Genomic DNA, 13,886 nt, shown 5'->3' on the forward strand with positions numbered 1-13,886 from the left:
TTAGAAATCAATGATAAAATAAAAAATAAAAGCTACTCCAACACCTGGAGACTAAATAATATGCTACTGAATGAACAATGTCTTGTAAAAGACATCAAAGAGAAGATTTAAAAATTCTTAGCTGTAAATGAGAACACTGATGCAACATATTGAAATTTCTGGGACACTATGAGGGAAGTACTAAGAGGAAAGTTCATTGCATGAAGTTCATTCTTTAAAAGAAGAAAAAAGTCACAAATAAATGATCTAACATTACATCTCAAAGCCCTAGAAAAAGAAGAACAAATCAACACCAAAAGCAGTAGAAAATAGGAAATGATTAAAATCAGAGCTGAAATCAATGTAATTTCATACTGCTCAAGGGAACCATACATCAACAAAAGAAACAATTGGAAAACTGAGAAAATAAAAAGTTGTGTCTTTGAAAAAATAAATAAAACTGATAAAACCTTAGCCATGCCCATGAAGAGAAGGAGAGAGAAAAATCAAATTACTAATATCTTTGATGAAAAAGGAAATATCACTATAGAAATACAGAAGATAATTAGAAATTATTTGGAATATTTGTACTCCAATAAAATAGGAAATGTTGAAGTCATCAACAAATTTCTTGGGTCATATGATTTGCCCAAACTGAATCAGTATGGTATACACAAGTTAAACAAATCAATTTCAAGCACTGAAATAGAAGATGCCGTCAGAAGCCTATCAACCAAGAAAAGCCCAGGATCAGATAGATGCACAGCTGAGTTCTACAAAACCTTCAAAGAAAAACTAATACCAATACTCCTCAAATTATTTCATAAAATAAAAAAGAGGGAACATTTTCAAACTCATTCTATGAAGCCAATATCACCCTGAATCCAAAACCAGACAAAAACACATCAAAAAAAAAAAAAAAAAAAAGAGAAAACTTCAGACCAATGTCTCTAATAGACATAGATGCAAAAATTTTCAATAAAATTCTGGCAAATTGAATACAAAAAGACAGTGCACCACGATCAAGTGGGGTTCAGCCCAGGGATGCAAGATTGGTTCAACATATGGAAATCAATAAATGTAATTTGTCACATCAATAGACATAAAGATAAGAATAATATGATCATCTCAATAGATGCAGAAAAAGCATTTGACAAAATACAACACCCCTTCATGTTCAAAACCCTTGAAAAACTAGGGAAAACAGAAACATATCTCAACACTGTAAAAGCTATCTATGCTAAGCCACAGGCCAACATCATTCTAAATGGAGAAAATTGAAAGCATTCTCTCTCAAAACTGTTACAAGACCGAGATGCCCTCTTTCAACACTTCTATTTAACATAGTTCTTGAAACTCTAGCCAGAGCAATTAGACAGACAAAAGAAATTAAAGAGATATGGATAGGAAAAGAAGAATTCAAATTATTGCTATTTGCTGATGATATGATTCTATATCCAGAAGATCCCAAAAGTTCCACCAGAAAATTTCTAACTCTAATAAATGAATTCAGCAAAGTAGCAGGATATAAAATCAACATCCATAAATCAAAGGTATTTCTGTACATCAGTGACAAATCCTCTGAAAGAGAAACTACGAAAACTATCCCATTTACAATAGCCTCAAAAAAAAAAAAAAAAAAAAAAACCCAACTTGGGAATCAATGAAAAAGGTGAAAGACCTCTACAATGAAAACTACAGAACACTAAAGAAAGAAATTCAAGAAGACCTCAGAAGATGGAAAGACCTTCCCTTGTTCTTGGATAGGAAGAATTAATATTGTTAAAATGACCATACTACCAAAAGCACTATACAGATTTAATGCAATTCCAGTTAAAATCCCAATGACATTCTTCATAGAAATAGAAAAAGCAATCATGAAATTCATCTGGAAAAATAAGAGACCTAGAATAGCTAAAGCAATCCTTAGCAAGAAGAGTGAAGCAGGTGGTACCACAGTACCAGATCTTAAACTATACTACAGAGCAATAGTAACAAAACAGCATGGTATTGACACCAGAGTAGACTTGATGACCAGTGGTACAGAATAGAGGACACAGAGACTAACCTACATAATACAGTTATCTCATATTAGACAAAGCTACCAAAAACATATATTGGAGAAAGGATAGCCTCCTCAATAAATAGTGCTGGGAAAACTGGAATTCCATATGGAACAAAATAAAATTAAACCCCTATCTCTCACCATGCACAAAACTCAAAGTGCATCAAGGACCTAGGATTTAAACCAGAGACACTGCACCTAATAGAAAAAAAAGTAGGCCCAAATCTTCATGTTGAATTAGAACCTGACTTCCTTAATAAGACTCCTATTGCACAAGAAATAAAATCAAGAATCAATAAACGAGATGGATTCAAACTCAAAAGCTTCTTCTCAGCAAAAGAAACAATCAATGAGGTGAATAGCGAGCCTACAGAACGGGTGCAAATTTTTACTACATGCACATCAGATATATAAAGAACTCAAAAAGCTAAACACCAAAAAAAAAAACAAAACCCAAAAACCTCAATCTATAAATGGACCAAAGAACTGAACAGACACTTCTCAGAAGATGATATATAATCAATCAACAAGTATATGAAACAAATGTTCAACATCTTTAGCAATTAGAGAAATGCAAATCAAAACTACTCTAAGGTTTCATCTCACTCCATTCAAAATGGCAGCTATTAAGAAAACAAACAACAATAAATGTTAACGAGAATGTGGAGAGAAAGGTACGCTCATAAATTGCTGGGGGGACTGCAAATTGGTGTGACCATTAGGGAAAGTCGTATGGAGATTCCTTGGAAAAGGTGGAACGGAACCACCATTGACCCAGCTATCCCTCTCCTCCATTTATACCCCAAAGACTTAAAAACAGCATACTACAGGGACATAGCCACATTAATGTTTATAGCAGCACAGTTCACAATAGCTAAACTATGGAATCAACCTAGTTGCCCTTCAACAGATGAATGGATAAAGAAGATGTGGCATATATACACAATGGAATATTACTCAACATTAGTAAATGAGCAGAAAATCATGACATTTGCAGGTAAATGGATGGAGTTGGAAAATATTATGCTAAGTGAAGAAGGCTAATCCCAAAAAACCAAATGCCGAATGTTTTCTCTGATATGAGGATGCTGATCCATAATGGGGATGCAGGGGGAGCATGGGAAGAATGGAGAACTTTAGATAGGGTAAAGGGGAGGAAGGAAATGGAGAGGGGGCAAGAGGGTTGGAAAGATGGTGGAATGAGAGGGACATAATTACCCTAAGTCCATGATGAAGACACAAATGGTGCGACTCTACTTTGTGTACCACCAGAGACATGAAAAGTTGGGCTCAATATGTGTACTATGAAATGAAATGTATTCTGCTGTCATATATAACAAATTAGAATGGATAAATAAATAAATAAATGAAGTACTGATATGAACAATTATGGTGTATTCACAGCAGTATCCAGGGCTCTCCACAGCATGATGGTAGCTTGTGTTTGTGGTGTGATTTCCCACCACTCTCTTATACTTGCTCCAGTCCAATTCTCTCCTATTGCTTTTAAATTATAATTATTTGTGCATATTAATTGTACAGAATAACCATTTTCATTGTGTCAATTTCATGGATGCATAAAACAAACTTCAATCATATCCAACTTCCTGAGCACCATTTTTTAACCCTCCACTCCCCATGGTCCTCTTTTTCTTCTCCAACAGATTCCATTCCACTTTCATATGAGAGAAAACCTTGGAATGATTCTTATGGTAGGACAAATATCTGTTGCAGAATCTAATAGTATGACTGAACAGGGAAAATGTTCATTCAGAATAAAGTATGTACATCAGAGTTCACTTTGGCTAGAAATGTCAGTTAGTAGACAGGATTGACATAGAATACAGGGCAGACGAACCCCAGAAAAATAATAAATTATTTCTCAACAACACAGAAGAAACTCTGGAAAATAGCTCATTGTTTTCTCTGAACTAGGGTCCTGATAAAAGGGGAAATAAGAATTAATGGAAAAACCACCCTCACAATGCAGACTGTATTCAGAAGATACAGAGACTGTTTTGATCTCTGCTAGATCTCTACTATAAAGAATGGGGCGTGATCCATGATAAAGAGCCCTGCAAACCACAGCTGATTCCTTGATTTAAGAGAAATTGATAAGCACTCTCTATGTGCCAGGCCCTACACATGGAGAGGGACTCTAAGACAAGCTTTTCTATTAAATGGGTACGGCTTTGGTCACAGGGGGTACTGGTGGTGAGGACCAACCCCTCTTGTGTCTTGGTGCATTTTGACTGTGCTCTTTTTGATTTGTGGTGATTCCAAACCTATGTGGAAAACCACTGGTCTTGAAATGGAAGCTCACTGGAGGTGAGAAGATTGAGCCTATTTTTTAACATGATTACACTCCTTATCTAGGGAAGACACACTCACACGACATGCAGCGGGATCTTGGGCACCTTCTTGGAGACCTTGAAGTGGCTTCTGTCCCCATGGATGTCAGTGAAGTACACTCCAGCCATGCTAGTCACCTGGTTCCCGGGGAAGCTGGACAGCACCTTGTCACGGCCATGCTGACTGGCCCAATGCCAGGCCTGGCCCCCGATCAGCAAGCCCCCTCCCTGTTTCACAAACTGGACCAGCCTCGCGGTCAAGCCATTACTGTAGGCACTGGTGCAGTAAACACCCAGGGCCTCTCTAGGCTCTGGCTCAATCTGGGCCTCAACCCCAGAGCCCTTCAGGAGGTTTACTAGTGAACCCAGGGAGGGGTGCACTACAATAGGAGCCCCAGGGGAGGAACGGAGCCAGCCCACTGCATTGAGGAGAAATGGAGCCAAGCCCGCATGTAACAGGTAGCCTTCATGGGACATGACCACGAGGCGGCCTTGGCCATAGGAGGAGGCAGCGATGAGAACATGGCCCCTGTCATTCACCATCACTGGGAAGGCGGCCTCTCCAATAAGAAGGAGCTTACTGGGGATGGGGCCTTTGGGGATATCCCAGCTGGTCACTCCTTTCATGAGGGTCTCGAAAGCAGCATCAGGAGTTGGTGCCATGGTTCTACCAGCTGCTGCAGAGAAAAGCAAAGTCTCAGGTTGGTCAGAACAGATGGAGGAAGGAGTGAAGCAAAGAACTAAATTCATTCACCTGGCAACTTGTACTGGTTCCCCACTGTGGGCCATGCATGTTCTCATACTAGGAATAAATCCAGGGACAAAACAGAAAAGGACCCCAACAAGAAAATGAATAAACAGGAAGGTAAAGAGACATACAATGCAGCATCAAATAATCCCTGTCATGAAAGTAAAGCCTGGCAGTGAGATATGGAGGGACTGGAGGATATTTCAGATTGGATGGCAGGAAGGACACTGATGAGAAGGTGGTGTTAAAGGGAAAACCCACAAGGTGGCAGGGGCTGAGCCTTACAGGCCTGGCCCCTGATCCGTGAAGAAGCACCAGGGTAGCTGGAGAACCAGGGCAAGGAGGACCAGATCCAGCTCCTTCCTATGCCCTCAGGTCAAGGCCAGGGTTAAGCTGGTGTGCATTGGTCGATTCATTTTGATTTCCTTGGACAGAAAAGCCACATCACTTGCCAGAAACTGCATTGGTTCGGACAGCTTTGACTATGTGAGCTGGAAATGCCTGTTGCTATATCTTATCTGCCTGGGGAGGTCCCTGTTTGGTATTCTGGCGTTTCTGGAGGTCTTTATAATTTGGTGTGCTTAACACTGAACTCATTACACTGTTCCCTTCAGAGAAGTGCCTTCTGGTAAGTTATTTGGGCTTGGTTTTCCACCTGTAAAACGAGAATCACGTCCCTTGGAGGACAGTTTCTGAAGATGTGCACACATATGGTATGCACAGTGAACGCTGAGAAAACTCAGTGCTCATCCTGCTTCTGCCCTCTCTAGTTTCCCCGAGCAACATGGGCAATGCAGTTGGTACTCTTGGTGTCCCTGCTATTTCCCTCTCCTCACTCAGAATGGGGGCGTTCACTGTAGGGGACTTTCCTGTGCACTCAGATGCACAGGGCAGTCCCACATGTGGTAAGTGGACTTCCCAGGTACCTCCACCCATTGGAGGGAGCCAAGGGTCCATATCTAGCATCTGTCCTGCAAGTTATCTCATAGAGTCCCTCAAAGGGACCCTGGAAGTACTAAGTCCTGGTGCTCAATGGGAAAGAGCTCAGCCACAAACCCCTGCTGGATTCCCTCCTTCCTTGTATCACTTTTCCCATGACCTACCTGGGGTTTTCTGGGCTCTCTTCCCAAATAAACCACCTGCAGGCAGGCCTTGCATTAGGTGTTGCTTTGAGGAAAGCACCCCATGGGGTGCCTAACACTTGAGCCCTTGTCTCCCTTCCTCCCTCCTGCTTCCACCTGCAGTCCCAGCTCCTTCTTTCTGTCTTGTCTCTCAAACATCAAGCCCTTTAGTTTACGTTCATGTCTAGACTCAACCTGGTTGTAATCCCAGCTTGCGGTCCAATCGACAATATTCTTCCTTAAGAAGTCATAAGAACTCTCACATGGCATCCATTGACAACAGGGTGAAACTGGCTGTGCTTCACCCTGACTTTCAAGACCTCCAGGTCTGGCACTCCATTGTTGACTAGATTTTTTTTTTTCCCTGTCATATTCTTTAAGGGACTGTCTAGTAGATTTGGCATCCGTGAGTGTGCCCTGCATTTCCTGTGGAAATCTCCTCCTGCCCTGCTTCCCATCTACCTGCTCTTTCACAGAATTGCTTCCAGGAGAGTGAGTGCATTGGTGTTCTTAGCTCAGGGTTTAGGAGTGGAAAAGGACAGTAGGGAGAGATGCAGAACCTGGAGTTTCACGTGGGGCTGACTCCCTCTGCGAAGACAAGAAGTCTGTCATTTCTCCCTAGTTTGACCAGGGGGAAAAAAAATGCAAGCCCCAATGAATAATCTGTGCTGGGCGCCAAGCCAGGGGTTCTACATCTAGATGCACTGGAGCATGTGTCTCTCACCACTTGCAGCACATATCATGCACCTCAAATTCAAAGAGAGGACAAATTAACGGAACGAAAGGAAACACCTAGATCTAAGAGACATCCAGACAATGGGACCAGTGTGAGGCATCCTCTGGCACCTGGGGGCCACCCTCAAGTGTCCCCCAAGCGCTTAGCCACCTGTGAGGTAGTTGGACTGAAATACTTACACTTTGGCGGCCAGGGTCTGGATGGACTGTCGCTGCTGAAGCTCAGAGCGGCTTTCCAGAGGCGGGGCAGGGCAGGGCTGGGCAGGGCTGGGGCTTCTCTAGGGTCCAGGGTTCCGAGGTAGGGCTGTCCCGGGGCGGGGCTATCCCTGGGCGCGGCTCTTCTGGGCGGGGCTGTTCCCCAAGCCCGCTGCTGATCCCGGGGCGGTGCAGTACAGAGCTGGCGCTTTCCCAGGCGGCTCGCCCGCCGCTGGGGAGCGGCTAAGCAGAAATGGGGCTGCCCGGGGGCGGACTTTCAAGAGGCAAGCGAGTCCATCTCGGAGTGGGGCGGTGCTGGGAGGTGTCTGGGGAGGGAGCTGTGCAGAGGCGCGGCTGTCCTGGAGGGTGGCTATCCAGGGTTGGGGCCAGATGTTGGCAGTGTAGGCTGGCCCTGGGGCGGGCTGTCCAGAGATGAGCTCTACAGATTTAGCTTACCTCACTCTCTACTTAACATTTAAAATAATGTCCTCTCCTTTCTTTTTTTTTTTTTAATTTTTTATTGTTGGCTGTTCAAAACATTACATAGTTCTTGATATATCATATTTCACACTTTGATTCAAGTGGGTTATGAACTCCCATTTTTATCCCGTATACAGATTGCAGAATCACGTCAGTTACACATCCACTGATTTACATATTGCCATACTAGTGTCTGTTGTATTCTGCTGCCTTTCCTATCCTCTACTATCCCCCCTCCCCTCCCCTCCCCTCTTCTCTCTCTACCCCATCTACTGTCATTCATTTCTCACCCTTGTATTATTTTCCCCTTTCTCCTCACTTCCTCTTGTATGAAATTTTGTATAACCCTGAGGGTCTCCTTCCATTTCCATGCAATTTCCCTTCTCTCTCCCTTTCCCTCCCACCTCTCATCCCAGTTTAATGTTAATCTTCTTCTCATGCTCTTCGTCCCTACTCTGTTCTTAGTTACTCTCCTTATATCAAAGAAGACATTTGGCATTTGTTTTTTAGGGATTGGCTAGCTTCACTTAGCATAATCTGCTCTAATGCCATCCATTTCCCTGCAAATTCTATGATTTTGTCATTTTTTAATGCAGAGTAATACTCCATTGTGTATAAATGCCACATTTTTTTATCCATTCATCTATTGAAGGGCATCTAGGTTGGTTCCACAGTCTTGCTATTGTGAATTGTGCTGCTATGAACATCGATGTAGCAGTGTCCCTGTAGCATGCTCTTTTTAGGTCTTTAGGGAATAGACCTAGAAGGGGAATAGCTGGGTCAAATGGTGGTTCCATTCCCAGCTTTCCAAGAAATCTCCATACTGCTTTCCATATTGGCTGCACCAATCTGCAGTCCCACCAGCAATGTACAAGTGTACCCTTTTCCCCACATCCTCGCCAGCACTTGTTGTTGTTTGACTTCATAATGGCTGCCAATCTTACTGGAGTGAGATGTCCTCTCCTTTCATCACTTTCAGGAGTTCATAGAAGTGCACTGTAATTTTTTATGAAAAAACAGTTTTCATGGCTTTCCCAAACAAAAAGTGAATCAGATCAAAGAGTGGTGTAGAAAATGTAGTTCTCCTGTGGAAATCAAACCATTTTCCAACAGAACCAGGAAATACTCATACAACAGGACTTGTCAAATGAAGCCAGGCGTGGTTCCAAAGACCTTCTAACAGGGACAAGTGTGTGAGATGAGCCTTCTGAGAATGTGGACACCATGATATGCTTGTAAGCAAATAGCATCAGCTGAAAAGTAGCTGCCCTTCCATGGAAAACCCAGCCCCGCCTCATGCTTGGACTGACTGCTTCCCAAGGCACTGGCTGCTAATTGCTCAGACATGTCTGGGGAATTTTGCTTGCAGAATAAGAACATCAGAGATGCTTCCTAGGTTTCTATTTACAAGCTCCTGGTTAAAATAATTCAAAGGGCCAAAACAAAACAAAATAAAAAAATCTCATCATCGGAATCTGTGTTCAGTGAGTGAACAAAATTTGAACGTAGGGTAATAGCATCTTTTTGTTCTGCTCTACAGAAAAGGAGACAGATCAGGGCTGAGGTACCTGTGTGACATTGCTATTTATAGGCATCTCAGCTGTCTTGCTTTACACTTGGGAAGTCCTATAAAAAGATTTGAATGTTTTTTTTTTCTTAATTTGTCATGATTCTCTTTGTAACTATAAAAGTAATGATTTTAATTTTTCAAACTATGAAAATACTGATGTGAAGGACAGGATGAGTTGGACATAACTTTCCTATGTTTTATGAGCATACAACCAGTGAAACTCCACATCATGTGCAACTACAAGAATGGGATCCTATTTCGGATAAGTTATACTCCATATAAGTATAACATGTCAAAATACACTCTACTATAAAAAAACAAACTTAATATACAGGAAGAAAGCAAGTGCTGATGTGAACAATTACGGTATATTCACATCAGCATCCAAGGCTCTCCACCACATGATGGCAGCTTGTGTTTGTGGTGTGATTTCCCACCACCCTCTTATACATGTTGTAGTCCCACCGGATTTGCCCTCATTCTCTCCTATGGCTTTTAAAATTAGAATTATTCATGTATATTAATTGTACAGAATAATAATTTTCATTGTAAAGATTTCGTGCCTGCATAAAATGAACTTTGATTGTATCCAACCTCCTGATGGCCCTTTCTTAACCCTCTGCTACTCCCCATCCCCCGTCCCCTTTTCCTTCCCCAGAAGATTCCATTCCACTTTCATATGAGAGAAAACATTGGCATGATTCTTATGGTGGGATAAATATCTGTTACAGAATACAATAATATGGCAGAAGAAGGAAAATGTCCATTCAAAATAAAGTATTTACATCAGAGTTAATGTTAATTAGTAGAGAGGAATTGACATAGAAATATAGGACAGATGAAGCCCAGAAAAATTAGGGCCTGAAAAATTTAGATAAATAATCAGTTATTTCTCAAAACACAGAAGAAACTCTGGAAATTAGGGTCCTGATAAAAGGGGAAACAAGAATTGATGGAAAAATTACCCTCACATTGCAGCCTATATTCAGAAGATACCGAGAATAGTTCTCATTCCACTGAAGTTTGTGGGAGAGTGAAAGCATCTTCCTAAGTAAGGATAATAACTGAGGCCTTTTTAACACAGTGAATAGGTACAGCACTCAGTATTCCTCTTCTGGTCTTTTCCATTACTCTTCAGTCTTGTTAGGAATGTGTTAGTGTAAGTAATACCCACAGCAAGACTAACAGGAGACAGTTCCGTGCTTGGGGCTGTGCATGCAGCTGTGAATAATAAACATCTGATCCCTGCTCTTCTGAAGTCTCTATGCAGTGGGAAAGCGAAATTGCACACTGGCTGGTGTGTGAGGGAAATCCTGGGCTGTGTGGGAGCATGAAGCATGAGGGCATGGCCAGATGGATGGCCTCTAGGCTAAGATCTGTCCCCACCAAAAGAAAACCTTAAGAATACAGGTTTGAGTTTGGTTTTACAATCCTTTCCCAGCTGTGACTGCCAGCTCACAGTGCCTTTAGGTCCATTAGGAAAAGTCTCTCAGCCCAGCTTAGCGCCTCCTAGTGGCACTTTAATCTTTTTCTTTCTCTCTTTCTTTCTTTCTTTCTTTCTGATTTGGTGAATTATAATTTTACATGATAGTGGTTTTCATTATGCCATATTCATACATGCATAAAATATAATTAGATCAGTCTCATTTTCCAGTACCTTCCCTTTCTCCCTGCCTCTGATCTTTTACTATTATTATTAATATTATTATTATTCCTTCAATGAGTACATTATAATTATAAATAAGCAGATTCATTGTGGTATAGTCATACATGGACATAGAATAATTTGGTAGACTTTGTTTCCCAGGACTTCCCCATCCCTCCCTCTCTCTCCTGATTCCCTTCCCTTACTCGACAGGTTTATCTTCCATTTTTATGAAGGAGAAAGCACACTTTCAGGAAGAGGCAAAACACCTCCCTCTGGCTCCCTGGATTCTCTTTCTCTAGCTTCCACATGTGAGAGAAAACATTCAACTTTTGACTTTCTGAGTTTGGCTTATTTTACTTGGCATGAGATTCTCCTGTTTTATCCACTTACCACCAAATGGCACAATTCATTTTTCTTTGTGGTTGAATAAAAATGTATTGTGTACATATGCCATATTTTTAAATCCATTAGACTGCTAATGGAGAGCCAGTCTTATTCCATAAATTGGTTATGTGAATTGTGCTGCTATAAATATTGGTATACATTTATCACTATAGTATGCTGATTTTATTTTATTTTATTTTATTTGGATAAGAGTGATATAATTGGGACATTTGGTGTTTCCATTCCCAGTCTTTTGAGGAATCTCCATTCTACTTTCCAGAATGGTTGTACTGATTAGTAGTTCCAACAACAATGTAATGTAACATACCTTTCCCTCCACTTCCTTCCCAACATTTATTTTTATTTGCGTTCACTCTAACTGGAGTGAGCTGCGATCTCAGTGTAGATTAGTTTTTGCATCACCCTGATTGCTAAGGATGTTGAATATGGTTTTCTTTGTATGTGGCCCAAAGGATACATGTCCTTCTTTCAGGATTTTATTTATTAAGCGCAACATTAAACAGAACTGATTTTTAAACTGATTTTTTTTTACTGACATTTAGCTAACATAAAATAAGTTGAGATGAATGACATTTCAAAAAGATTTCAGACCACTCATGTTTAAAGTCTCCTTAAAAAACATTGAATACTTAACAGAAAAAAAATGAAGGTGTTTCAATTTCCAATGATAAACATAAATTACATACTATGGTTCCTTATATCTTAAAATATAATTCTAAAAATTAATATGTGTTTAGTTGACTTGCTGTTGTTCTACCAGAGAGGAAGCCCAGAAGTTCTCCACCCATTTGTGGAGGGAAGGCCAGGAAGAGATGAGGAAAGACCAGGGGAAGGGAGAAGTCTCTGTAGAAGAAGAGGCATGGAAACATCACAGGAAGATGCACATCATGGCTAGGAGAGGGGAAGAGAGAAGAGCAAGAAGACAATGTGGAAAATATTCAGGATAAGACCATGCAAGACCACATCAGCACATACCCTGGGTTGAAAACATGACATAGTTGAAACTCATTTTGTTTAAAAAGTGTTAATATGTATATATGGCAGATGAAAAATAATAATAAAATATTAATGAAAAGCTTAAAAACAAAGAACAACAGCAGTCTTCCCTAACTCCTTTCCCACTATCTCCTCCATTCGCCTCTCTTTGGTACAACACTTCCTGAGTGATTATTTCTAAATTTTTATTTTCACACTTTTTTAACTTCTATAATTTCAAATTGTATGCTTACACCACACAATTTCATTGTCAAATTTTCAAACATATGTTTAAAAGTCGAATAATGATCCCTCGAGTTTGCCTTCACCTAACTGTATTAATTAGTGACACCTGGCAATTTTCTTACACTTTTCTGATTCCCTAGTACTGGTGGAAATGTGGGCTTCCAAGTATTTCTAATAAAAATCCACTGCAAGCACTTCATTTTCTGACGTGAACCACCTTTCCATCCCCTGGACTAATCCGGGTCAGAAGATATGCAGGACTACATGAGCTAGACCTGGGTACTGTGCCCACTCCTACTTCCCGTGTGGGTTGGCCCTTCCAAACCAAGGGGACTCTTTGTATTGAGGATGGTGATCCCAAAGAAAAACTGAAGGAGCTTGTGACAAAGTAATGAAGTGAATTATGAGAGAGAAAACCACAAGAAACCAAAGTTCTGTAGGGTAATTTCTGTAAGTTTCACTGCTGTGGGCTTCAGGCAAGCGCTGGCTCTCTGCTTATTGCCTCTGGAGCTTCAGAGAAGTTATTTAATATCCCTAAGTATGAGTTTTCTGATCTAGAAAACTAGGGGGGGTCTGTTGGAAGAGCACATGTGATAATGTGTTGAAAACACTTCACACAGTGCTGGGGACACATTCACTCCTTGTTTTAGTCAGCTTTTTTTTTTTTTTTTTTTTCCTGCTGTGACTAAAAGACCTGACCATGACAATTTCAGAAGAGGAAACTTTAATTTGGAGGCTCATGTTTTCAGAGGCCTCAGTCCATGGACAGCTGGCTCCATTCCTTGGGGCTCAAGGTGAGGCAGAACATCATGGTGGCAGAGTTTGGCAGAGGGAACTGGCTCACATGATGATCAGGAAGCAGAGAGACACTCCACTTGCCAGATTCAAAATACATATTCCAAATCCACGTCCCAGTGTCCACCTCCTCCAGCCACATTCTACCCACCTCAGTTACCACTTGGTTAATCCCCCTCAGGGGATCACTTCACTGATTGGGTTAAGATGCCTATAATCCAGATATTTCCTCTCTGACTCTTTTTGCATTTTCTCACCTGTGAGATTTTGGGAGATACCTCACACCCAAACCACAACACTGGCCATGTGTCAGGGGTCACTACTGTTCTTTCATGAGCACCTTTCATATGCAAAGCACTGGGCAAAGGACACTAGGGAAATGCAGGGAAGGTATCCTAGACCTGAGGAAGTGAGCTGAGGGGATTCAGAGGAGACTTTCTCTGGGTTAGTTCTCCTCTGCTCTCAGCAGAGCTTATGAAATGATTTATGAAACAAACAAAAACATGCTTGAGAAAATGGGTAGGCAAACCAAACACCCATTAATCCTGGAGGCAAATCTCTAATTAGAAGCCT

The 13,886-nt window shown here is 41.2% G+C and overlaps 1 protein-coding gene across 1 annotated transcript in view; it reads right to left on the reverse strand.

Moving 5' to 3' along the window:
- The window catches only part of LOC124086084 (TRPM8 channel-associated factor 2-like), a 52,246-nt gene that overhangs the window by 16,754 nt on the left and 21,606 nt on the right, over positions 1-13,886 (reverse strand). Inside the window, 1 exon segment of the mRNA XM_058575748.1 lies at positions 4,436-5,072. Coding sequence (XP_058431731.1) covers positions 4,436-5,058 — 623 coding nt within the window. The 5' untranslated portion in view covers positions 5,059-5,072.

Source organism: Marmota monax, unplaced genomic scaffold (genome assembly GCF_021218885.2).
Source record: "Marmota monax isolate L192 unplaced genomic scaffold, Marmota_monax_Labrador192_F-V1.1 WCK01_AAM20220418_F8-fsc00122, whole genome shotgun sequence".
NCBI classification, from domain to species: domain Eukaryota; kingdom Metazoa; phylum Chordata; class Mammalia; order Rodentia; family Sciuridae; genus Marmota; species Marmota monax.